The sequence below is a fragment of the Muscardinus avellanarius genome, assembly GCF_963383645.1.
Source record: "Muscardinus avellanarius genome assembly, chromosome: 2".
Taxonomy (NCBI): Eukaryota; Metazoa; Chordata; class Mammalia; order Rodentia; family Gliridae; genus Muscardinus; species Muscardinus avellanarius.
Window position 1 is genome coordinate 30,695,175 of NC_137787.1, and position 25,544 is coordinate 30,720,718.

General features: G+C 41.3%; 1 protein-coding gene across 2 annotated transcripts in view; it reads right to left on the bottom strand.

Annotated features, from left to right (window-relative positions):
• The window catches only part of CCNYL1 (cyclin Y like 1), a gene marked incomplete at both ends in the record, with an annotated part of 39,981 nt that extends 23,097 nt beyond the window's left edge, over window positions 1–16,884 (bottom strand). For both annotated transcript variants that reach the window (XM_080690006.1, XM_080690005.1), the window contains 2 exons: window positions 1,801–1,875; window positions 16,659–16,884. In XM_080690006.1, the coding sequence (XP_080546132.1) occupies window positions 1,801–1,875; window positions 16,659–16,884 (301 nt within the window). The remainder of the gene's footprint in view (window positions 1–1,800; window positions 1,876–16,658) is intronic.
• Between the last annotated feature and the right edge of the window lie 8,660 nt (window positions 16,885–25,544).

A 25,544-nucleotide genomic window follows, 5' to 3' on the forward strand; every position in this document is an offset into this window, starting at 1 on the left:
TTATATGGAAACAGAGTCTCACTATGTTGCCAAGGGCCTCACTAAGTAACTGAGGCTGGCTGTGATTCTGTGATCCTCCTGTCTTAGCCTCCCAAGAACTGGGATTACAAGCATGTGCCACTGTAGCCAACACATGCTATGTTTTATTTGCTTTCTTCTCCTTCTTCTTCTTCTTCTTTTTTTTTTTTTTTTTTTTTTTTTTTTTTTTTTTTTTTGCAGCCTCTGGGCTATACCCCCAGCCTGATTGCCTGATTTTTTTATTCTTTATTTGGAAACAGGGTCTCATTGGGTTGCAAAGGGCCTAAGTAGCTGAGGCTGTCCATGAATGGTGATCCTCCTGTCTCAACCTCCCAAATGCTGGGATTACAAGCGTGCACCACCATGCCCGGAATATGTTTGTGTGGAGGTGGGGGGTGGGGGGGTACTGGGATTGGAAACCAGGGGCATTCAAACTCCAAGCTTCACCCCCAGCCATATTTTTTTATTCTTCATTTTGAAACAGGGTCACACTGAGTTGCAGAGGGCTTCACTAAGTAGCTGAGGCTGGCTGCAAACCTGTGATCCTTCTGTCTCAACCTCCCAAACACTGGGATTACAAGGATATGCCCCCCACCCTGTTCTATTCCTGCTGTGTTAATCAGCAGGAATAATCAACTGGAAATGTTTGGTCATATGGCTTTTAAGCCAAAAAGGATTTGACCAAACATTAAAGAAAAGAAGGGTTAAGAAATATCCTACAGCCGGGCGTGGTGGCACACACTTGTAATCCCAGTGCTTGGTAGGCTGTGACAGGAAGATCGCACACGTTTGAAGCCAGCCTCAGCTACTGAGTGAGGCTCTCAGCAACTTAGTGAGACCCTGTTTCCAAATAAAGCATAAAATAGGTCTGGGAGTATAGCCCGGAGGTAGAGAAGCCCCTGGGTTCCACCCCCAGTACCACAAAAAAAAAAAAAAAAAAGAAATATCCTACAATTCTGATTCTTATCCTAAAACAAGCAGAACACAGAAAATTTGTACTAGTTTTACACAGCAGTTAACTTTTTTAAAAATGCCACTGAGAATATTTACTGGTTCCTATTACATTAGGATGAAAACTTTTGTTTTGTTTTGTTTTTGTGGTGCTGGGGATTGAACCCAGGGGCATTCTAACTCTGAGCTACACTCCAGCCTGATTTTTTTTATTCTTTCAAACAGGGTCTCACTAAGTAGCTGAGGCTGGACACAAACCTGTGATCCTTCCTTTCTCAGCCTCCCAAATACAGGTATTATAAGCGTGTGCCACCACACCCAGCAAAATGAAAAAGTTTTAAACAGCTTAAAAGTTCTGTGTATCATAAATCTGATGTGAGAATGGTTTATTTGGTTACACCACCGTTAAAATGAGCTCCAAATCAGATTCAATTCCCATATACAAACAACTGATTTCTTTGATTTGTTCATTTGAACACCTAATTACAAGCTAAATCCTTTCATTTGTCTTTGAAACATGTTCTGTGGAACAAGAAGGAAAGAACAAAATAGTATGGAATAACAGGTATAGATCCATGACTACTTTTAAATTATATAGCCAATCATATTGATGAAGAGTTGGCAAAATGTGTAAACAAAGTCTACCTGTTCTCACTAAATGAGTAACAACTAAAGGACAGTAGACCATCACATATTAAAATAAGTCATGTGAATATATGCAAAGTTAAAAATTTAAACCAATATGAGTTCATCTAAATATTTTCCGTAATACCTCACATAAAAGAGGAACATTTTCAGTCCCCTCCTAGGTAGGGAAAAATATTGTCTTACCATCTGTTTGAGATTTGCTCAGGAAAATTGTGCTTGCCCTTGGATGGTCAGATGGGTTTGACTCCAAAGCTAAATCTATGGAGGAAGAGAAAAAGATGTAATAATTTCACTCAATAAAAAAGTAGATGGTAATGGGAAATGTGTATTATATATAACAAAATATATAAGTCTTTATAGGATAATCCAGTATACATGTAAGAAAATGGAGACTAATAGGAGCCCTAAAGAAAATATGCCAGATATTAAGAAAAAAGATGGTTTTAAAAACAGTTACACATGAGCTTTAGTCACTTTTAACAATCTTGGAAAAAGTTTTAAGTTACTAATATGAAGGAAATAAAAGCAAAAATATAAAATTCTACTGCAGAACTATAAAACATAGAATCTCTTCATACATGTGGGATAAAACCAGGCTATAGCATAGACTTATTTTTTGTTAAATCTGTACCTAAATAATCTAATGCAACTTTTAACTGAATCTTATACAACCCCACACCCCAACTTATGCAACAAAAAACACAAGCACCCTCCTGGGTGCTGATGCACACTTCATTATGAGCACATTTCAGAAACAGCCTTTTTTTTTTTTTTAATGATACTGGGGATGGAACCCAGGGTCATTCACTTCTGAGCTATACCTCCAGCCCTATTTTTATTCTTTATTTTTGACACAGGGTCTCACTGAGTTGCAGAGGGCCTCACTATGTAGCTGAGGCTGGCAGCGAACCACAATCCTCCTGTCTCAGCCTCCCAAATGCTGGAATTACAAGCATGTACCACCATGCCCAGCTTTTGTTCTTTTTTATTTTATTCTTTTTTATTCTTTTATTTTGAAACAGGGTCTCAATAAATTGCAGATGGTCTCACTAAGTTGCTGAGACTGGCCATGAACCTGTGATCTTCTTGTCTCAGCCTCCCAAGTACTGGAATTACAAGCATGCACCACAAAAAAGGGGGTGTGGCTCTTAGCCCTTTTTATTTTTATTTTGAGATGAGGTCTCACTAAATTGTCCAGGCCAGCCTTAATCTTGAAATGCTCCTGCCTCAGTCTCTCCAGTAGCTGGGATTACAGGTGTGCACCACCATGGCCGGCTATGGTAACATCTTGAAGGACCATTCTCTGACCCTCTCCTTTGCCGTGTTCAGCCTATATGGTTCTAAGTGTCACTGCGGACCCTGAGAGCGCAGAAGGGAGGCCTTCTTTCCAGAAACAGTCTTAAGCAACAAGTGATGCTCTGGTCAATAACGATCAGATCCTGGCTCAGTACATCAAATATGCTAAAACAAAGAACTGTTTTTGGCAAACATTCTTTAGACAATGATAGGGCTACTTCTAACTTCATTCAACTTATTTAATTATCAGAGCTTATTTGGGGGCTATTCATCACCATAGATTTAAGAGGACTGCATAGATTTCCAAGAAATGTCTGTATTTACATAGAAAAATACTGCCTTGACTGTTATTTCCAACAACAAATAGTGTTGTTGGAAAAGTCACCAGAAAAGAAAGAAGACCTGGAAACAATATTTAGTACCTAAAGAACAATCCTTTCTATGAGACTCCCCCATTTATTTTTACAACACACTTATAAATAAAAATAAAACTGGTGGTAAAGAAATACAGTAGCTATCTCTTCTAGTAAAAAAAAAAAATTTTTTTTACTGTGCCAGCTACTTTTATATTAAATAAGAATAAAGGAACCAGGCATGGTGGTACACACTTGTAAACTCAGTACTTGGGAGGCTGAGACAGGAGGATCCCAGGTTCAAGGCCAATCTTAGCTACCTAGTGAGGCCTTCCAAAACTTAGTGAGAACTTGTTTCAAAATAAAGAATAAAAAATAGGTCTGGGTGTGTAGCAATCTTTAGTACTATAAAACAATAAAATAAAAAGAATAAAGAGAATGATCAGTGAGAAAAAAGCAGCTGAGTATCTGAAACAGAATAAAATTTTGTGGGGCACTTACAGTGTTTATAATATTCATAAACCACTATATACTGTATCAGTGCAATCTTAATGATTTGACTATTCTGTGAGATTACAGTTCATAAGAAAACTGCCAGCCAGGCATGGTGGCGCACGCTTGTAATCCCAGCATTCGAGAGGCTGAGACTGGAGGATCACGGTTCAAAGCCAGCCTCAACTACTTAGCGAGCCATTTGCAACTTAGTGAGACCCTGTTTCAAAACTAAAAAGACTAAAAAATAGGGCTGGGGTGTAGCTCAGAAGTACAATGCCCCTGGGTTCTATCCCCAGTACCAAGAAAGAAAGAAAAGGAGAGAGAGAGAAAGAAAGGGAGGAAGGGAGGGAAGGAGGGAGGAAGGGAGGAAAACTGCCAGAGCCAGGCGTGGTTGTGCACACTTATAATCCCAGTACTTGAGATGCTGAGACAGGAGGATCACAGGTTCACAGCCAGCCTTAGCTACTTAATGGGGCCTTTAGCAATTTAGTGAGACCCTATTACAAAAAATAAAGAATTAAAAAATAGGGCTGAGAGTATAGCTCAGAGGCAGAATGCCCCTGGGTTCAATCCCTAGTACTGTAAAATAAATAAATAAATAAATAAATAAATAAATAAATAAATAAATAAATAGAATGCCCCTGAGTTCAAATCCCAACAACACACACACACACACACACACACACACACACACACACACACAGAATCCAACATATATATTAGTTTGAAAAGCTGCTACTGAAATGTACCAGTATTAAAATGTACCCTACCTTGCTTCTTTAACTAATTTCTATGACAAATTTCATATTGTTAGCCATGGGTATCCTGTAAATTATATGGCTTCATTAAACTATTGCTTATATGCTTCCAATGTTTATTCTGAGACTGAATTTCAAACAATATAGATAACCAAGATAAATTTGGTTATATTTTTCAATAAAGATTAATAAAACCTTTGGTTAAAAAACAGGACTGCATAGAAATTCAGTGTCTCAATCTACATAAACATTTCAACAATATAAACTAATTACGTTTTGCTCTCAGTTTCTAAGGGTTTGCTTGTTTTTCTTCCTTCTGTCCAGCAGTTCATCTTGAGTCCAAGGTAGGATACTCGATTTAGTCAAGACTACAGAACAGTCTTGAATTTTCATACTGCATACTTTGTTATCATACGGAGTAGTGAGTTATCACAGAGGGGAGACCTATGGCACTGCACACCCAGTTAAGAGTAATGGCAAGGCAGTATATCCAAAGCCCGGGTTAAAAAGTGTTCTACTTAGCCAGATGTGGTGGTCCATGCCTTTAATCCCAGTACATGAGACTGGTGAAAAAGGATCATAAATAGATGGCCAGCCTCAGAAACTTAGGAAGACCATGTTTCAAATTAAAAAATGAAACAAGACTGGGGCTGCACTCAGCCTCTAGTAAAAAAAAGAGTAACTTCTACTCTTTGAAAAAGGAATTTGGTGGCCAAATCACATTATATCCCTGACTCTCTTGACTCTCACAACATCAAAACACACACTGATATATTAAAATTACATATTAGTAGCCAGGCGTTGTGGCGCACGCTTGTAATCCCCGCGCTTAGGAGGTGGAGACAGGAGGATCACACAGGTTCGAAGCCAGGCTCATTGGCTTGAGAGGCCCTGTTTCCAAATAAAAATATAAAAAATAGGTCTGGGAGTGTAGCCCGGAGGTAGAAGGGTTTCCAGGAACCCCAGTACAACCAAAAAACAAAAAAAATTTTTTTAAATTACATATTAGTGACTACTGTCGAACCTAACATCTCACAAATATGTCTACTTAGAATCCTTTTTTATTTCCTTCAAGTCATCTAGTTAGAATCTTGCACGGACATAATTAGGACTTTCTGATCTAACAGGAATATGAATCATCCATTTAATGACACTGACCAATCACTAGAAACTTAAGAAACCAAATGCTCTGTTTTTCATGGAAATACCTTCATTGAAGTTTATTAAACTGGTTTTGAAGAAAATTATTCTTATGTAAAAGACCCACACAAAGGTTATTTTAAAGTTTTCACAAAATGAGAAGACATTAGTAATGCAGAAAAATAAAATGACATGTACACAAAGTGTCGGCAAAGACTTTCACAACTGTCTCTAACCTAAAGCTTCTGAGAAGATATAGAACTGCTTCCTGCCAAAAGAAAGCAAATGTGTTAGCATTTTAACCTAAAATATAATTTTCAGAATTATTCAACTTTTAAAAGTTTGTAGGAATAGCCATATTATATATCAGAACTTGTGTAATGATAAAGCTTATTTTAAAAATTAATCAATGTAGAAAGTCCAGGAAAGTTAAATATCAGAATCAAAGAGGAACAAACTTAAAATTCAGCTACATAAAAACTCCCAAATCAGAATAAGCTACTATATATTTAATACAATACTCAAGATGGCTAGAGTAAAAGAAATGACAACATGCAGAAAAAAAAAACTAGACCAAGTAACAAGCCGGCACTCCTCTAACTCCAAGTTTTAGGACAGGCATATGAACCAAGGCTGGCTGATCAATCATAGCTCTCTTGAAGAACCAGAGGAGAAAGCAGAGCTGCACTCGAGGACCACTTAGTACGTAGTCAGGTAGCTAACTTTGCAATCCTAAGAGAAAAGACTCTTCAGAAAAGATGAGCAGAGCAGAGCAGAGAATAACTAAGATAGGTTCTGAAATCATGTAGTTCTTGGGACAGGACGTACCTAATTGACTCTCTGAATTTCTTGGTTATACAAGTCTTTTTTGAGATAGATTTTCTTTAACTTGCAACTGGTTAATTAGCACTTATGGTAGAAGAGACAGATAAAAGCAACTTAACTCATTTAGTAAGTATCTTATCACAACAAATTTGCAAAAACCAAAATAATGCTTCATTGAAAACTTATCCATACTCGCCCAGCGTGGTGGTGCACGCTTGTAATCCCTGTGGTGGCACATGCTTGTAATCCCCACACTTGGGAGGCAGAGACAGGAGGATCGCACAGGTTTGAAGCCAGCCGCGCGCGCTGGTTTAGGAGACCCTGTTTCCAAATAAAAATGTAAAAATAGGTCTGGGAGTGTAGCCCGGAGGTAGAAGGGCTTCCAGGAACCCCAGTACCACCACCAAAAAAAAAAAAAAAAAAAAAAAAGAGAGAAAAGAAAACTTATCCATACTCTCAGCCAGGCATGGCGGTGCACACTTGTAATCCCCGCGCTTGGGAGGCTGAGACAGGAGGATCGCACAGGTTCAAAGCCAGCCTCAGCTACTGAGACTCTTAGCAACTTAGTGAAACCCTGTTTCCAAATAAAATATAAAATAGGTCTGGGAGTATAGCCTGGAGGTAGAAAGCCTCTGAGTTCCATCCCCAGTACCACATACACACACAAAAAAAATTATCCATACTCTCATTACTATTCATTTATTTATGGTACTGGGGATTAAATCTCAGGGTTGTTCTACCTCTGAGCTGTACTCCCAGCCCTAGTTTATTTTGCAACAGGATCTCCACTAATTTGCAGAGGGCCCCACTGGGTTGCTGAAGATGGTCATGAACCTGCACTCCTGTCTCAGCTTCCCAAGAAAAGGGATTACAAGCGTGTGCCACCATGCCTGGCTTCCATTACCTTTAGTTGCTTTTCTTATGCATCACTTACAGAACAGTTCTTGGGCTGGGGATGTAGCTCAGTGGTAAAGCACTTGATGCTCAGGAGGTCTTGGGCCCCACAACAAACAAAATAACAAAACAACCTCTTAATAATAGAATTTATTATCTATTTTAATACAGAAAAATGACCTCCACCCCTTTGTAGCATATTTACTGTTTCATGAATACATAATGAAGCAGAAAGTGTTATTCCTATACTTTATTTAGCCAATTCCCTATTTCTTGGGGATTTAGGAACTTACAAAGCTCCATTCTTATGAGGGAAACTGTCAAGTATATAGTTGTTTTTTGTTTTGCCATACCGAGGATGGAATCCAGGGGCATTGTACCTCTGAACTACACTCCAGCCCTAGTTTTTAGTCTTTTTTTTTTTTTTTTTTTTGGAAACAGGATCTCACTGAGTTCCTTGCTAAGTAGCTGAGGCTGTCCGCGAACCACAATCCTCTGGTCTCTGCCTCCCGAATGCTGGGATTACAAGTGTGTGCCGCCATGCCTGGCCAAAGTATATAGTATTTTTAAATAATTCTTTTTATCTCCCTAAATTTTTTTCCCCCAGTACTGGGGATTGAACCCAGGAGCATTCTATCTCTGTGCTACACCCCCAGCTCTATTTTTTTTTTATTCTTATTTTGAAACAGGGTCTCACTAAGTTGCAGAGTGGTTCACTAAGTAGCTAAAGTTGTCTACAAACAGCAATCCTCCTATCTCAGCCTCCGAAATGCTGGGATTAAAAGAGTGTGCCTGGGGCGGGCGTGGTGGCGCACGCTTGTAATCCCCGCGCTTGGGAGGCGGAGACAGGAGGATAGGCAGAAGCCAGCCGCGCTGGCGTAAGAGACCCTGTTTCAAAAATATAAAATAGGTCTGGGAGCGTAGCCCGGAGGTAGAAGGGCTTCCAGGAACCCCAGTACCAGCAAAAAAAATTTAAAAATAAATAAATAAATAAAAGAGTGTGCCACCACACCCGGCCCTAAGAAAGATTTTTAAAAGCGGGATGACTAGACCAAAAGGTTGGATCACATTCATGATTCAATTGCTTTCTAAAGGATGTAAAGGCACATTCAAGTATACTGCTTCTGATTATACCATTTTTTTTTTTTGTAATCAGTTTTAACTCCTACCTTAGCTTTGGATACTTAAAAAATAAAAATCCTACTGATGTGAATGAGGTATACTATCATGGATCTAATTTGCATATATTTGACTATACAGTTTGACCACACAGCAGTTAATAGTGGTATTTCTACTTAGGTGAGTTTCATATCACTTACATGTACTGTAGGTACTCTATCCACTAGGACCTTAATGTTGTCAATTTATACAAGGTTTTCAGAAAATATTAATTTTCCTTTATAGCCCAACAAAGTTTTCTATATAACTTGCACTTTCTCCTCATGATAAATACTACACAGTGCTATTTTATAGAACGGATGTTTAAGCTTTTAGATAGTAAACTCATATATATACTATTATTTCTACACAGTCCTTTAACTCTATTCCCAAGAGCCTAAGGAGACTGACAAATCACACTGGTGTATTTTCACTAGAACAAAAGGTTAGACCAACTATTAAGCAAGGCATTAGGCCTCACAAACATGCACACATGCAAACTCACAACATGTGAATTAGAGACGTCAGGAAACCAAAAACACATCAGTTATTCATGCCGCTTATATGTGAACCCCTTAGAAATAATTTTTAAGAAACTATGCAATCATAAACTGTCAAGAAATGATTTTGTCAAAGTATTAAAGGAAGAAGGCAATGACCAAGAAATTTTCAGACAGAAATAGCATATTTTAGAAAGAGATTTCAACAAATTGATTTCAATATCCCAACTAAATAGAAGATACCAACAACTTGGGGGCCAAATGCTCAGCACCTGTTTTTCAAAGGCTTACTGCACTTACTGACCTGCTCCATTATATTACCGTATGACCCCTAACACATTTTGAGTCTCACAGTTACCCTGAAACTCTGATTTTATCTTACTCCACATTTCCACCATGGGGTAATTTTTACCTGGCAGCCTTGAGCTGGCCTGCTTGCAGAGGGCACACAGCACACACCCAAGTTCCTGCTTGGCCAGTAGAGTGCTTTCTGCTGCCTGGCTTCTTTTTTCTAACCTCTAATGAGTCTAACTCTGGCTTTCAATCCACTTCTGAACCTGCCTCTCTGTAAATTCTCAGTCTTGCCCTGTTTTAATCCTTAATCTATGTTGCAGATTGAGGTGAAATTTCAGATACTACAGTATACCTTTGTATATTTCCTCTTTATATATTTCTTAAGTCTAGGTTACAAAATACTATATTTCATTGTATATTGTCTAATGTTGCTGCATTAACCCTAAGACGTAATTAATATACATTTTAAAAGGTGGGGAAAAAGTGGCATCCAAAGAAGTCCGTATAAGTCATTCTATAAATTCTACCCCCATATGCCATTTATCTGGAATTGACATTCCTGAGAGATACTAAGTCTTATTTTTCAAAACCTTGAAAAACTCAATTTAAACTTCTCAGAGGCCATCTTCTCATGTAAATCAAGTATAATTTCTATACTACCTAATTAAAAAAAAACTGAGAATCATATCCAAGATTAGTCTTCATAGTATATAATACATATGATAAATTACAGAACAAAGCTTTTACAAATGAACTCAAAAGCAAAAAGTAAATGTTTAGCATTTCATTGGAAAACTCATACCAGAAGAACATCTTCAACAAATATAGGCTTTGGCTATCCACTAAAAGAAAGAGCATATACAAGATCATCAAGAATTTCTCCCGGTGCTGTTGCTTTTTTTTTTTTTTTTTTTTAATCAAACACGTTATTTCTCTTGCTTTCTTCTGTGTACATTACTACATGGTCCCCTCCTTGCCTTTTCTTGCCTTTTTTTCATGTAATAACACCGTGGAGATCATTTCACTGCAGTAAAGGGAGATCTCCATCTTTTTTACAGCTCGACAAAGATACAGAGATACATCCATATAACTACTGTTATGGATGTACCAGTTTATTTTACTAGTCCCTTACTAAACACATGAATTACTGTCAATACTTTGTTACTGTAAATAATACAACAAAACTCTGTACATAGGTTGTTTCATAGTTATGGTGACATACTCTTTGGATAAGTTCCTTTAAACAGTTCTGGATTAAATGCATTTGCAATGTTGTGAGATCATGCCAAATTCCCCATAATTGTTTCAAACCATTTTTGCATTTTGACCAACATGAATTCGACCTCCTTCACTGCCTCACCCAAAATTATACCGTTAAGTTTTTGGATTTTCTCCCAAGTGGAACTGCAGCATGGTTTTCATTTGCATTTCACTCATGTGTGAAGATAAGTAAGGATCATCTGCTTTCCTTTTTCTGTGATTTGTCTATTCATATCTTGGCCATCTATTTAGACTAATTTAATTTCTTTAAATCAGTCTAATTTAGATCCTTATTAATAGTGCTCCCCGCCCAAATCACACTGGCACTGCCCCCTGGTTGGTCTTCTTGCTTCTACCCTTGCTGCATGGCACTGCATTCTCAACAGCTAGTCCGACTTTGAGACTATATTCCCTAGCTGGGCATGGTGGTGCATACTTGTAACCCCAGTACCTGGGAGGCTGAGACAGGAGAATTGCAGGCTCGTTGGCCAGCCTCAGCTACTTCATGAGGCCTTCCATGACTTAGCAAGACCCTGTTTCAAAATAAAGGATAAACTCCCCTGGGTTCAATCTCCAGTACAGTGAAAAGAAAGAAAGAAAAAATTCCCCCACCTACAATCCTCCAGTGGTTTTGCATCACAACTAAAGTCCATATTCTTTGTCAAGGCCCACTAGATATACAAAGGCCTTCCCCTACCATCTCCCTCCTGGCATTCCTTTCATTCTGCCGCAGCCAAGCCAAGCCTCGGGTCCTCCTGTCTGCTGAGCAAATCAAGTTTGTCCCATCTGAGGAAATCCAGCATGAGCTCTATCTTTCCTGGCTCTCCTTTTCTCCCTGGTACTGGGGATTGAATATAAGAGCATTCTATCTCTGAACTATAGCCCCAGCCCTTAAAAAAAAAAAAAGACTATGCACACGCGCGCGCGCACACATACACACACACATACACACTTATTTTGAAACCATCTCACTAAATTGCTGAGACTTGCCTTGAGGCTAAAGTCTCCTGTCTCAGCCTCCTAGTACTGAGATTACAGGCATGCTCCTTTCACTTTTAAGACAACTCCACATTAACTTGAGGGAAATAGCCATCTTTTACAACTCCATGTAAAACTGCCCTCCTACCAAATCTCATTAGCCTACTTCCTTTCTTCCCACTAATTTACTACATGTCACTGATATTACTAATACTATTACTACATGCCACTCTTGATTATTCATATGCTCTCCACCTCACCCTCCCAGGACAAAAATGTCAGAGTTAAGAAGGGAGCAATCTCTCACACTACTGTCTGTCCTATCTATGGAGCACTCGGTTGCCTACCCAAGCAAAAGTGTTTAATAGATATCTATTTCCATGGACTTGAAACCAGTTAAATTTTTCCCTATTTTCCCGTATCATCCAAAAGTTCTTCTAATGTTATTTCTTGATCTGTCACCTTAGACAAGCATTATCAGCAGATCTCTTAGAGTTGTAGCTACTCAGAATTAAAGAGAGGAGATAAAATACCAAGAGCCACAAGAACCTAAGAAAGACTTATAAAGTATAGCAAAAAGTCAATGGTTATTTCAGTTTGCCAAAGAACATTTAATATTAAAATACCTTCACCACAAAATGATTCATCTTAGAGACTTAAACTATGTCATAATTGAGAGGCTGAGGCAGGAGGTTCATAAGCTGGAGGCCAGCCTGGGCAATTTATTAAGATCCTGTCTCAAAATAAAAAGGGCTGGGTGTGTAAATTCAGTGGGGGAGCTGGGAAAAATACAATCTGAATTCTACAGTATGAAGATACAATACATCAGTCATCAAAGTGTTTTTCTGTGTCTCAGAATCAAGCATCTAATAGGATTGTGTGGATTTTACTATAAAAGATACCCAATCATAAGAGACAAGTAAATAAATGATGCTTCAGCCATTCAGTGGCATACTCAGTATTTAGGAAAAGCTGTGGGGTGGAGCAGTGTGCTCTGGCATGGAGAGACCCTAGCACACTCGATGTTAGCAAGCACTGCTCTGGGAGCACTGTTAGTTCATTGCTCTACATAAGTTTCAAAGCAGCATACAGAGAATAATCTGTCAACAGATTATACTTACATGCATATTAAAAGATTCAGAAGACTCAACACCAAAATACTAATAGCATTTATTCTGGGTATTTTAAGCGTGAATGAATGCTTGTGTTTTCTAAATCTCTTACACCAAATACATTGGTAGTGTTATAAAAAGGGGGGAGGAGTTTAAAATAGCTACTGGAAAGAGGAAAGATCTGTTGCTCAGGGATTTTTCCACAGCATATTGCCAATTCCTTCCCTATCGGGGGAAGGGGAGAAAAGGGTCACTTGAGAGGGCACTTATAGCTATCAACTTAATGCTCCTAAAGGTCAGAACATAAAAGGCTACATGAAAAGCTGATGGGTAATAATAAAATTGGGTAAGACCTTAGTACTTTATTTTGTGTTCACTGATATTGCCATCAGGTAGATCAGATAGCCCAGTAAATAAAGGCAAGGTAGTAGAAAATACTACTGACTCTACCTGAAATCCATACTATGTTCTCAAGGTATATCTCTGAAATGACCTAAAGAAATGTTTTCCTAAAATGTTAAAAAAAAAAAGTGGAACATCATTTATGTATAATTTTATCTAAGAAATAAAAATAATTCTTCATTGTAGAAAAGCTACCAAGTATTTTTCAGTTTCCAGGGGAACCAGTATAAAATAATCTGAAATGAAGGCACTAAAAGCAAACTTTCAGTATGTCTATACTTTATTTCTAGTCTTCTGATTTGTTTCTAAGAAAACTGAAGAATAGCCAAATGCTGTAATTGAGATTTCTCATCACTGTACTAAATGCCAAAAAAAAATCATGGTGCTAAAGTTCAAACCTAGGCTTCATGCATGCCAGACAAACACTAGTTCTATACCCCCAGTCCTAAAACTCCAATATTTTTTTTTTTTTTTTGGCAGTACTGAGGATGGAACCCAGGGGCATTCTACCTCCAAGCTACATCCCCAGCCCTATTTTTTATTCTTTATTTTGAAACAGGGTCTCACTGAGTTCCAAAGGGCCTCACTAAGTAGCTGAGGCTGTCCATGAACCACGATCCTCCTGTTTGAGCTTCCCAAATGCTGGGATTACAAGTGTGAACCACCATACCCAGCTTCAATTTTACAAGACACATTGAAATGGTAATTAGTGGCTATGTTAATAAATATAAAATAAATCTTGTGCCCAGAAACTATATTTTTCTTTTTAGCTTTTCTGACTTAACATTTCTATCATAGTACTATTTATCTGCCTTATTGCCAGATTCTCCTCATGTTCCTTGGTCCAGGGACATTCTGTCTCTGAGCCCTATTTTATTTTTATTTTGAAATAGGGTCTCACTAGGTTTATGAAAGTCTCACTACTTCCTGAGGCTGGCTTCAAACCTGCAATCCTCCTGTTTCAACCTCCCAAATATTGGGATTACAGGCATGCACCACCATGCTAGGCTCCTGAAAAGCTTTTTTATGAGCAGGACATGGTGGTGTACACTTGTAATCCCAGTACTTGGGAGGCTGAAAAAGGAGGATTGCAGGTTTGAAGCTAGCCTCAGCAGCTTAGTGAGGCTCTCAGCAACTAAGTGAGATACTATTTCCAAAGGAAATATAAAATCGGACTGGGGGTGTAGCCCAGAAGTAGAAGGCCCCTGGTTCCATCCCTAATACCACAAAAAAAGAAAGAAAGAAAGAAAGAAAGAAAGAAAGAAAGAAAGAAAGAAGAAAGGCTTTTTCTTAAGAACTGAATTTGGTTGATCTACCACCTCCATGTCAGTGAGTTAGTAGTTAGCCAGAAGCTATCTTTTGTAGTCATTTCCTATCTTCCCTTCTTCATCAACAGTACAAGAATATACATAAGGCTTCCTTTGTATTTGGAAGCACTGAATGAGATGCTGAATGCATAAATAGGTGTTGTAAATCCTAGATTATATAAAGATCCTACTTGGACTCTTAGCCACCACTATCCTTGTACTAACTGGTCTCTAAAATCAACCACAGGCTTACCTTACACTACCCGAACAGAGCAGAAGTTTTCACAAGTTATTACATGATTTGTGTTTAAAGGTATGATTAATTTCAAGTATTTATTCTTCCATACTTTTTGAATATCCTAAAAAGTTATAAAGGCATGTCCATCATGAGCCTCAGTTAGTCTAACATAAAGAGACTAAGAAACCAGGTTCCCTGGTCCATACCTGTAATCCCAGCATTTGGGAAGTTGAAACAAGGAGGATCACAAGTTCAAGGCCAGTATATGGCAACATAGTGAGATGCTATTTCAAAATAAAATAGGGCTGGGGTATAGCTCAGAGGTAGAATTCTCCTGGGTTCAATTTCCAGTAAAAGAAAGAAACTAAGAGTCAGGCTAGGGGTTTAACTCACTGGCATAGCATTTGCCTAACATGCCTGAAGCCCTAGGACCCACAACCCCAGTAAGGCAAAAGAAAAAAAGAAAAGGAAAAAAAAAAAAAAAAACAACAGAAGGGTTTAACAAAAGTTTACATAGGAGTTATAAGACATTTGCTCTATAGTAATGAATTTATCTCTGCCACTTAAATGTAACAAATGGGCAAACAAGGCTTAAGGATCTTTATGATAAAATGTTTCTACTTCAAAGGACTTATCATTCACTCAAGAACCATATAGTTACCCAAAATAATAATTGTTATTTTGTGGTGCTGGTGACTGAACCTAGAGGCATTCTACTTCTGACACCCAGCCCGATTTTTTTTTATCCTTTATTTTGAAACAGGGTCTCACTAAGTTGTGAATGGCCTAAGTAGCTGAGGCTAGCCATGAACTTGGATCCTCCAGTCTCAGCCTCCCAAGGACTAGGAATACAAGCGTGCACCACCACACCTGGCTTACTCAAAGTTATCTGTACCTAGATTAGTTCATTTCCAAAATTCTAGAGGTAAAAATTTCTCTCTTCTCCCACTTCCATCCCTCATCTCCTCATGCCTGCGGTTCAGTGTGTGAAGAACTTTCCTTTTACCTCAACATTCTTAGTGAACAGGATTCTACTAGCAGAAGAGGGGAGAAAGGGAGGGGAAGCCATGGAAACAAACACTGTAGCGCCGGCAGGGTCTGGCATTTTAATTCCCAAACCATTACATTACTAATTAAAGCCTAAACTTCTGTTTTGCCTCCTTTGAGACGTTGAACCAATAATCTCATGAACCACCTCACCTCTCCTTTAGAAGAGGCAGAGTAAATGAAATCTGTTAAGTGACCAGAGTAAGGCTGGGGACATATTTGTCAAAGTGAAGGAATTAATCAAAACTCCGTGGGTAAAGTCCCTCGCGGGGGCGGGGGTAGGGTAGCTTTTCCCAAGCCCCGGAAGTAACACTTGACACTTTTCACCACTGTTTCGAGACCCCCCCCACCTTCCCCCAATTTTCTTTTCTTTCTCTGTTCAAATTATAGCTGGAAGGAATAGAGCCGCCTCTATCCAGGCTAAAGTAAAACAACCTGCTCAAGAATACCGAGTAACTTCTATGGTAACCTCTATTTGAATTTAGGTAAGAAATCCCCCAACGTTTGGGTCTGAATTGCTGGACTAACAATTACCTTGATCGGTGTCAGGCTCCCACTTCGCTTAGGTACCATGTGGTTAAGTAGAGGGAGACACGATGGATACTCCGAAGTTGGGAAATTTGGGTTTTCGTTGAGCAAAGGGAGCAAATATACCAAAAGTATTGATAAAGTCCCTTGGGACATTGCATACGGCTACAAATAGAAAGGGACGCCGGGTGGGGAGATCCAGAACGGCCTAAGGGAATTGGGAGAAGGGGGGAAAAAAACAAAAAAACTGGGAGTTAAGGCTGGGAGGAAAAGAATCTGGCCAGACTCGGCGGGGAAAGAATAAAGGGTGGGGATGCGAGACGGAGGCAGCCAGCATCCCGGTGCCCAGCCCTGGGAGAGCAGGCTTTGGGCAGGAAGGAGCCCGAGACGGCAGCTGCCTCCCGGGGGATCCTGAGGCCACAGAGTCCAGAGGGACGCCCGCCGCCTCCTCCTCACCTTCGGGCATCTCCCGGTCGCTGATGTGCTGCAGGTGGTGGCCCTCGCCGGCTCCGAAATCTACCTCGGCCGGCTCCACGGCAGCGGGCGCCGGCGCTACCGCCACCGCGTCCCCGGCCGCCGCCTCGTAGATCTCAGACTCGAAGTCCGGCTCCGCCGGCCCCGTGCGCCGGCCCAGCTTGGGGCTGGCATTGGGGGACACGCAACAGGTCAGCGTGTTCCCCATGGGGCGCCTGCGCTCCTCGCCGCCGCCGCCTGCGCCGCCGCTCGCCCCCGACTCCGCTGCGCTCAGCAGCCGCCCCCTCCCCCAACAATGGCGCGGCCGGCGCGGGCAGCCCCGGGCTATGCCGGGGCTGCGCCGCGCATGCAGACGCGGCCTCGCCCGCCGCTCGCCCGCCCGCCCCGCCGCCCGGCCCCGGGCAGGGCTCCGGCCTTGGCCGCACCCCCGCCGCCACGCCGCCACCGCCTGCTCCGAGCCGACTAGTCTGCGAGGGCGGCGACCAACCCGGCTTATTTAAAAGGGGTGGGGACCCGACCGGCGCTGAGAGGCGCAGCCACTGCCGGCAAAGAGCGCGGCCGGAGCTCCTCCTCCTTCCGTCGCCGCCTCCCGACTGAAGGCCCCTAGCCCTGGCCGGCGCCGGCCAACCGGAACGCGCCCTGCGGGCACCTGATTAAAAGGAACCAATCACACCCGGAGTTCCCTCCACGCGCCCGCCCCGAGCCCTGCCACGTGACCCGATCTCCCCGCCCCCGCGGCCGCCCCGCCCCGCTCTGCCCCGCCCCTCGCGAGCAGCCTTCGGGACTCCGGTTCCATTCATCGCGGCTTCCCGAGCTTTCCGGTCCGGCGGGGAGCCGCGGGCGTTGGTTCCTCGAGGCCGTCTCGGTCCGTAGGCTCTACCGAAAGCCCCCGTTAGTAAAGAGCCGGCTCCTTGAGCGACTTGATTTCTCAGAGTCGGCCACCTCGTTGGCTCACCGAAGGTAGCTACACCCGAACGGTGGACCGCTTTTGTAACTGAAGTGCTCCTCTCCTGTCTTCCTAGCGGGTGTTAGCTTTTGCACGTATTTTGGCCACAGCAACCCAGGGGGCCTCGTGCTTGTGGCTGTGTGCTTTGAGTGAAACCCGAGGACACGTCACCCCCTCCACTTCCTTGTTAGGAGAACCGGGGACCAAACTGGTCCCCTCCCAACTCTGAATCTCTGGGACTTACCAGTTCCTAACAACGCATAGAGCATACTTTTCTCATAAAAAGGAGAACTATAAAGTGACGTACCTCGGTCTTGATTTGATGAAGATGATGGGGAACCGTTAATATTTAGCAAACACTTTTATTCCCCACACTATTTCAACCGAGGTGCTCCATTAACCCTCAAAAGCAACCCACATCGACTTTACAGAAAAAACCGAGATGCGAGCGCTAAGTAACTTTCCCAAGCCACAGGACTGCTCAAGGAGGGGCCAGGACGGCACAGATCCCAGGTACTCTGGGTCCCCACAAACACCTTATCATCATTATGTGAGGATAAAGATAGAAGTCAAACTTGGGAGACGTGACATTGAACAGTAAGAGTTTTTAAAAGAATGACTTTTTTGTGGATTTTAAAATGTCTTCCCTTCAATCAACATTAAGTCCCCTTCTATGTGCCAAGCACTGTCTGGGTGAAACAATCCCGTCCTTCAGTGAGTTCAGGCAGATGAGAAAGGTGAAAGCTGAGAGACTCCGGTAGTCTGAGGTCCCAGTGCTGGACCGCCCTTGAATCTGGAATACAAGTCCAAATCTGTCTCACCCCAAAGGAGATGCTGGGGTCAAGAGTTTGAACTAACTTTATTCTAGGAACTTGAAAGTCAATGAACTACGTGAAGTTGAGAAGTCACTATCCGATGTGTTTGTGGCAAGGTCACTATGGATAATGAGGGACCAACATGTCAAATAAGAGACTGTATTTACCTAGGAGAAGAGAGTTCAAACTAAAGGCAGTGGCTGGAGGGAGAGGATTTGTGGTCATTTGGAAAATAGGATAGACGTGCTTACTGATAGGGTGTGGAGGGAGAGGGTTCCGGCTTGGGGGATGAGTAGATAGTGGTGCCTTTCTCGTAGACAGAGAATATAGGAAGAATAAATTGGCGGAAGATGGTTTTGACTCTGTCACATGGTGAATCAAAGTGGAGCTCTCTCTAGTTGAAAGTTGCATATAAACCTCTCTAGGAGAACTCCATTTTGTGATATCTCAACTTATGCTTTAAAAAGAATAAGCATGGTGGTGGCATAATGCTTGTAATCCCTGTACTTAGGAGGCTGAGACAGGGACATCTCAGGTTCCAGGACAACCTCAGCAAGTGAGACTCTCATCAACCTAGTGAGACCCTCTTTCAAAATAAAAATAAAATAGGACTGGAGGTATAGCTCAGAGATAGAATGCCCTGAGTTCAATCCACCAAGGAGGGGGGAGAAAAGGAGGAAGGAGGAGGAGGAAGAAGAGGAGGAGGAGGAGGAAGACAGGAGGAGGAGTAATGAGAGCAGTGGGAGAGGGGGAGGGAGAAGAATAGCACAAAGTTTTGAGGAAAAAGTAAAAATAAATTAAGAAGTAAATGAGAACTGGGCATGGTGGTACAGGCCTGTAATTCCAGTACTTGGGAAGCTGAGATAGGAGAATCACAGGTTCATAGCCAGCCCCAGCAATTTACTGAGGCCCTCTGCAACTTAGTGAGATGCTGCTTCAAAATAAAAGGAATAAAATGGGGCTGGGAACGTATCTCAGAGGTAGAATACCCTGGGTTCTATCCCTAGTATTGAAGAAGAAGGGGAAAAAAAAGAAGGAGGAGGAAGAGAGAGGAGAAAAAGGAGATAAATGATACCTAATTGGAAAAAGTGTGAACCTTAACAACCCTTAAACTACACAAAAGACCACAAAGGGGCCAAAGGGAGTGTTATCCTTTGGGCAGAAAGAAAAGATCACTTTAAAAATCAGAGACATAAATTGGGCCCAGTGGTGTACTCCTGTAATCCCAATACTTGGGAATCTGAGATAGAAGAATCTCAGCTTTGAGACTAGCTTCAGTAATTTGGTGAGACTCTATTTAGACAAAAAAATAAAATAAAATAAAAAGGGTTAGGGAATGTAGCTTGGAGGTAGAATACCCCTAGTTTCAATCTCCAGTACCACACCAAAAAAAGAAAAAGAAAAAGAAAAAAAGGAAATAGAGATGATCAATTTTATTATTTTTTAAATTTAATTCTGTTAAAATATTTGAATAAGGTTTGAAAACAAAAAAATAGATGAAATAGTAATGTGGGAAACGACAGTGGAATGGAAGCTATTCAGTGAAGTTCAGTAACTAACATTTAGTTAAGTCCTCAGGATTGGGTGACTGCATTCCATGATAATATTGTTTGAAGTGCTAGGAATGTCATTAGAAACCATTTTGGGGTGATTCTTGTCGACTTAAGATGATCTCTGGGATCAAGTTACAAAATAGAGCCTGCATTGAACAGCAGACATACACCAAAATAGATTACATGACCTTGACAATCAAAGAATTTAAAACTTGCTAAGCAGAAAGATAGCTGGAAGTGTTAAGAAAATAGACTTGAACGCATGTCATTTTCAGGGAACATTGGAAAGTGTGAAGACAAAAAAGTCCCCGGCCTTCTAGGAAAGTGGCAAGTTAGAGGGCAAAGGTACATGAATAGGAGGAATTTGACATAAGCAAGAGTTTGAGTCTGGGAAAGACTGCTGAGACTGTTTTATGGGTCTGAAATGAACTCATTCACTCATTTCTTCATTCCATACCCATGAAATAGCCAAATCCTTAGCACATGCCAAATACTGTTTAAGTGCTGGGACTGTTGCTTCAGTCAAGATAAACAAGCTTTGTGTTCTCAGGAAATTTATCTTCTACCAAGGGTGTCAACAGCCTTGCCCATCATTCCCTCACGGCCCCCATGGCTTCTGATCTCCTGCTCGTTTCACATTCCAGGCAGCAGGGTGGAGCAAGGAGAAAAGAAGAGAGGTTTTTCCAAAAAAAAAAAAAATTGTATAGTATGGTGCTTACGTATTATTAGCATAGGGCTTACTGACTTGCTACAAGTAGCTGCAAGGGAGGCTTACAATGAAATAATCACATATTTTAGATGACACATGAAGAGGGGACAGCTAGATATTGAAAAGCAACTAGTACTATGCCACAATCTAAGGAAAGATTAGGGACGCTTCCCTTAAAGCTAGAATGACCACAGTAAAATTTCATAGCCCTTTGCAAGTATATACAAAGGATTTTTGTAACGCTCTTCCCTTAAAATAAGAGAGCACCAAAATTGGAGAGAAGCTTAAACCATAGAATAAAACCCAGTTAGATGCAGGGAAGACTTAATGGCAGCCAGGTGATCAGAGTTCTATGTTACATGTGTTGTGACTCATTGGTTTCTATCTTGAGGGCCATAACTAGTTATTCTTACAGAATGGAATTTTTTTTTGGTAAGTCATATGTATTTTTTTTTCTGGAAAGAGAGCACCTGTCTCTTTCTGATCCTCAACTATTTTCCCACCTTCTCTCTACACGTAGTTATGTGGGTTTGTTTCTGCCAAGTGAGTCAGTCGAGATGAGAATGCTTATTTGCAATGACATTCTGAAAAACAATAAAAAAGTATATCTGTTTGCTATGTAACCAAGACATATAGTGCCCATTGGATTGGTCACTTTTGGCTCCAAATGTCCAACATGATTATAATTCCTAACACCAGGGCATTTTATGAAATAAGTTCTTAGAAGAGCCTACAGTCTTAAGAGAGACTCAAGACCCCAATACTTAGGAGGCTAAGACCAGAGGATCACAGGTTTGAAGTCAGCCTCAGCAACTTAGTGAGACCCTCATCAACTTGCTGAGACCCTGTTTCAAAATAAAAAAAAAATTAAATAGGGCTGGGAGTGTAGCCTGGAAGTAGAATGGCTCTGGGTTCTATCCCCACTACCAAAATAAAAAATAAAAGAGACTTAAGAGCTTCCTTTTACTTTCCTGGACCTTCCACTCTTCTCTGTCTTACAAGATTTATTTGTATCTAGTTCCATTTGCCTTTGTATTGAGGTAGAAAGATCTGAAATCTTTCTCAGATCACCTCCAAGATCTCTCAGGATCCTGGTTTTCTAAAGCAGATGCCGGTTTTCCTCTTAGCTCTAGGGACTCTGCTAGCATGTGGTCTGCAGCAACTGGTTCATAAGACAGCCCTCTACACTTGCCCAGGAGATAAACCCACTGAAAAAGTCACTTTGGAACAAGACAGGATGTGAATAAATATCTCAACTGCTTTGGTTCTCTTTGTCCCAGCCCTGCCACCACCTCCCCCAGCCCCCAGCATTACACACTTCATGCTTTCCACTCCTTCCATTGTGTGACAGCTGAGTGTTACCGGGCAATATCTCTCCTAGAAATAAATACTATAGGGTGGTGATCTCGGTTCTTGCTTCTCCAAGAATTCAAGCAGAAAACACCAAGAGGAAAATAGTTTCATTTTAGAGAAGTAGGGGCACTGTGTAAAAAAGAGCTGTGATAAAGGGGGATGACCTTCCAGAGAGAGTGCTGGGTTATGCTCAGGAGAGTCAGGAGTCAGTCGGGGCGGAGACTGGCATGGAGCAGGGAGGCTGCTCTCCAGCGCGGGGGTGGCGTGGCCCGTGTCTGGGAGTGGGAAACTGGGTGGCATCTTCCATCTGGCAAGCTTCATTCAGTCTGGCAATCTTTCCCCCCAGTGCTTGGGGAGGTCACTATCTCTGTGCTACAACTTAGTTGGAAACTTTCCCATGAACCAGGGGTCTAAGTGAGTCCTTATGGGGCGGAGGGGGGGGGGGCTTCTCGTGTCCCTGCAGTTCTAAATGCTGCTAAGTAGGGAGTCCTGTGCCTGAGGTCCCCATCCCGCCCACTCGTTCATCTCTGTCTAGCAACCTAGCATGAGTACCTTTACGATGTATAAACTTCTCCCTTGATGGGACACTCTTGACCAAGTCACCTTACTTGGCCAGGGTTCTCTGACAGAACTGCTTTCTTGCAGCGTTTTAACTTGTTCCCTCTGGTTTCTTCTAGAAGCCTTTTGACAGCAGCCTCCTCAAATCAAACTGACATCAGAAAGGCAGTGCTGGGGAGGAGGAGGAGGAGTTTCATTCATTCACCTTGACAGCAGAGAAAAGTTTGAAGGTGTGTGTGTGTGTGTGTGTGTGTGTGTGTGTGTGTGTGTGTACATGTTACTAGGGATTGAACCCAGAGGCATTCTACCTCCAAGATATACCCCCAGACTCCCTTCTTGTTTTTTGTTCGTTTATTTATTTTTTTTTGAAAGAGGGTCTCACTAGGTTGCTGAGTTTTTCTGTGTTGCTTAGGCAGTCCTCAAACCCATGATCTTCCTGTCTCAGCCTCCCAAATACTGGGAGGTATTTGGGATTTCAAGCCTGTGCCATCATGCCTGGCCAAAGAAATCTTTGTAATTACAGTTGTCCCTAGAAGAAAAGCTTGTAAATGTTAGAACACAACATTTTGCTCATGATGGCTCTACTGCCCTAATGTCAAAACAGTTTTCATCCTGCCAACAAGGAGCTCATACTGAAATACCTCTAGAATGTTTCTATAAGAAGGAAATAAGACTGTGATCTCTGTCAGTGTACAAGCCAGGATCTTGTCTTAACAGACACATTGGAATAGAAAGCACCTGAAAAATACTAAAACCAAAAAAAAAAAACGGGTGCATTGTATTGGGGCTATGGCTTGGACCCCTGTGAAGGGAGCAGGATTCTGCAGGATGCATATTTTTGAGCCCAGGTTGAATAACGCTACACACGTCATTGAACTCTTTCTTCTTAATTGTTCTCCCCATACAGTGAAATAGAATACTCTGTGAAAAAAAATACTCTGGTTATGCAATTGGTGTTTTGCCTAGGAGGAAGAAAGAAAGACTAAGAGACAGTAGAAGTAATAGTATCCTGAATGTCCCAACTAGTTCTACCCTATTCTTTGCAACCACAGTGGTAACTCCAAATCTAAAATCAGGAACCCAGTAGCTGCTCAGTATGGCCATCTGGTAAACCTCTACCTGTTACTTGAGATTTGTCTAGAGCAGAGCCTCCTCTGCAGTACCCACCAAGACTATGAGATTGCATGTTATTGCAATCAGTTGCTTCTGCAAAGCAAACTATGGAGCAACATCATATCACATTGTGTGGTCGTTTTTTACTTATTTGACAACCCTATTAAACCAAGGCTCCTTGAAGATAGACTATTTTGATATATCCTGAGCTCTAAGTATACTGCCTGGTTTGTAACAGTCTCCAACACATTTTTCCTTGAATAAGTGGACAAATGAATAAAAAGTTGATTAGAGAGTATCAACAATCATAAGTTGAGGACTGTTAACAACTAATCATTTTTCAGTACCTCCACTCTCTTGTCCCGCTTCTAGATTTTATTAACCTGCAGCATTAAAAAAACAAAACCTCATCATTGTATAATACTTGGGGCCAGAACATCAGGCTAGGCACAGTGGAGGCTGTTCATCCCTGTTCCAGGTGGTGGCACCTCAACTGGAGTGTATTGATCTAGGGAGATGGTTTACCTGGAGCCATATGATTGGAGTGTCATTTCTCACTATAGCTGGTGGGTTCCTTAATTCTTTTTGTCACATCTCTGAGGATAAAATGTTTACAATGGCTTTTTCACTACAAGCAAGGCTCCTGGTTTTCAAAGTTTGGCCAGTCGGAGGCCTGCTGGACATCCCCTACTGTAAGCTGGTCTCTGAGTAATGAGACTTTACAAACACAGCTAGGTAATCCCAGTGTGCTGCACTTTTCCAAGAAGCACATTAATCTAAAAAACATGGGGTAGAAAGAGGATTTGTAGTGAATTGTAGTTGTTCTGGAGGACGAAGAAAAGGAGAAGGAAAAGGAGGAGGAAGAGGAGGAGGAGGAGGAGAAGGAGGAAGAGGAGGAGGAGGAGGAATAATAAACCTTTAGAACATTTTTTCTTTGTTCTTGTGAAGTTCATCTGGATCATCACTTTACAATACATTTACTGTAACCAAATCCAAGTTTTATGTACTATCCAGCAAATAACTTTTTCCTCACCAGCCTTTTTTTTTTTTTTTTTTTGTAGCTAGAGAGAACATTGATTTCTGTGGGTGTGTTCAGAAGCATTTGCCTTAGATTGAGTCCTTTTTGTGAAATCCCTATTAACTCAACTCAAACTGAAAAAACAGGGGAAATTTCCTAAAATGTGAACACTAAGAACATCACTCCTTTTTTTTTTTTAGTGATTACTCTGATAGAATTTAGAATTTGTGGTTTTAGCAAATGAAGAGTCTTATGTAAAATTAAATCATTACATAAGATGAGAATTTTTCAAAAGTACTGGAGATTGAACCCAGGGGCTTTCTACCTCTGAGCTGCATCCCCAGCTCTATTTTTTATTCTTTGTTTTAAAACAGGGTCTCACTAAGCTGTGGATGGCCTCATTAAGTAGCTGAGGCTGGCTGCAAAACTTCAATCCTCCTGTCTCAGCCTCCCAAGTACTGGGATTACAAGCATGTGCCACCATGCCCTGCTGAGATTTTAAATGTGATTGTTATTGCTACTTTTTACTAGTAGTAGTCGTGTGGATGTATGCTGTGAAGTCTTTTACATGTGAATAAACTAATGTCCACAAAAATCTCATGATTCAATAATATGAGAGTCTCTCTGGGAAACTCCACTGGGACCACAGACCTGCCTGACCCCATAACATATGGATGCTTCTTATGCTGAAAAGCAGGTGGAATGAACATGCATTTGCTAATGCCTGTTTTGAAAGCATGTCAAGGTCTGTGTGCCCTTCCCCACAAGTGCCAGGGAGGAGTCGGTAACATCTGCAAACTCTG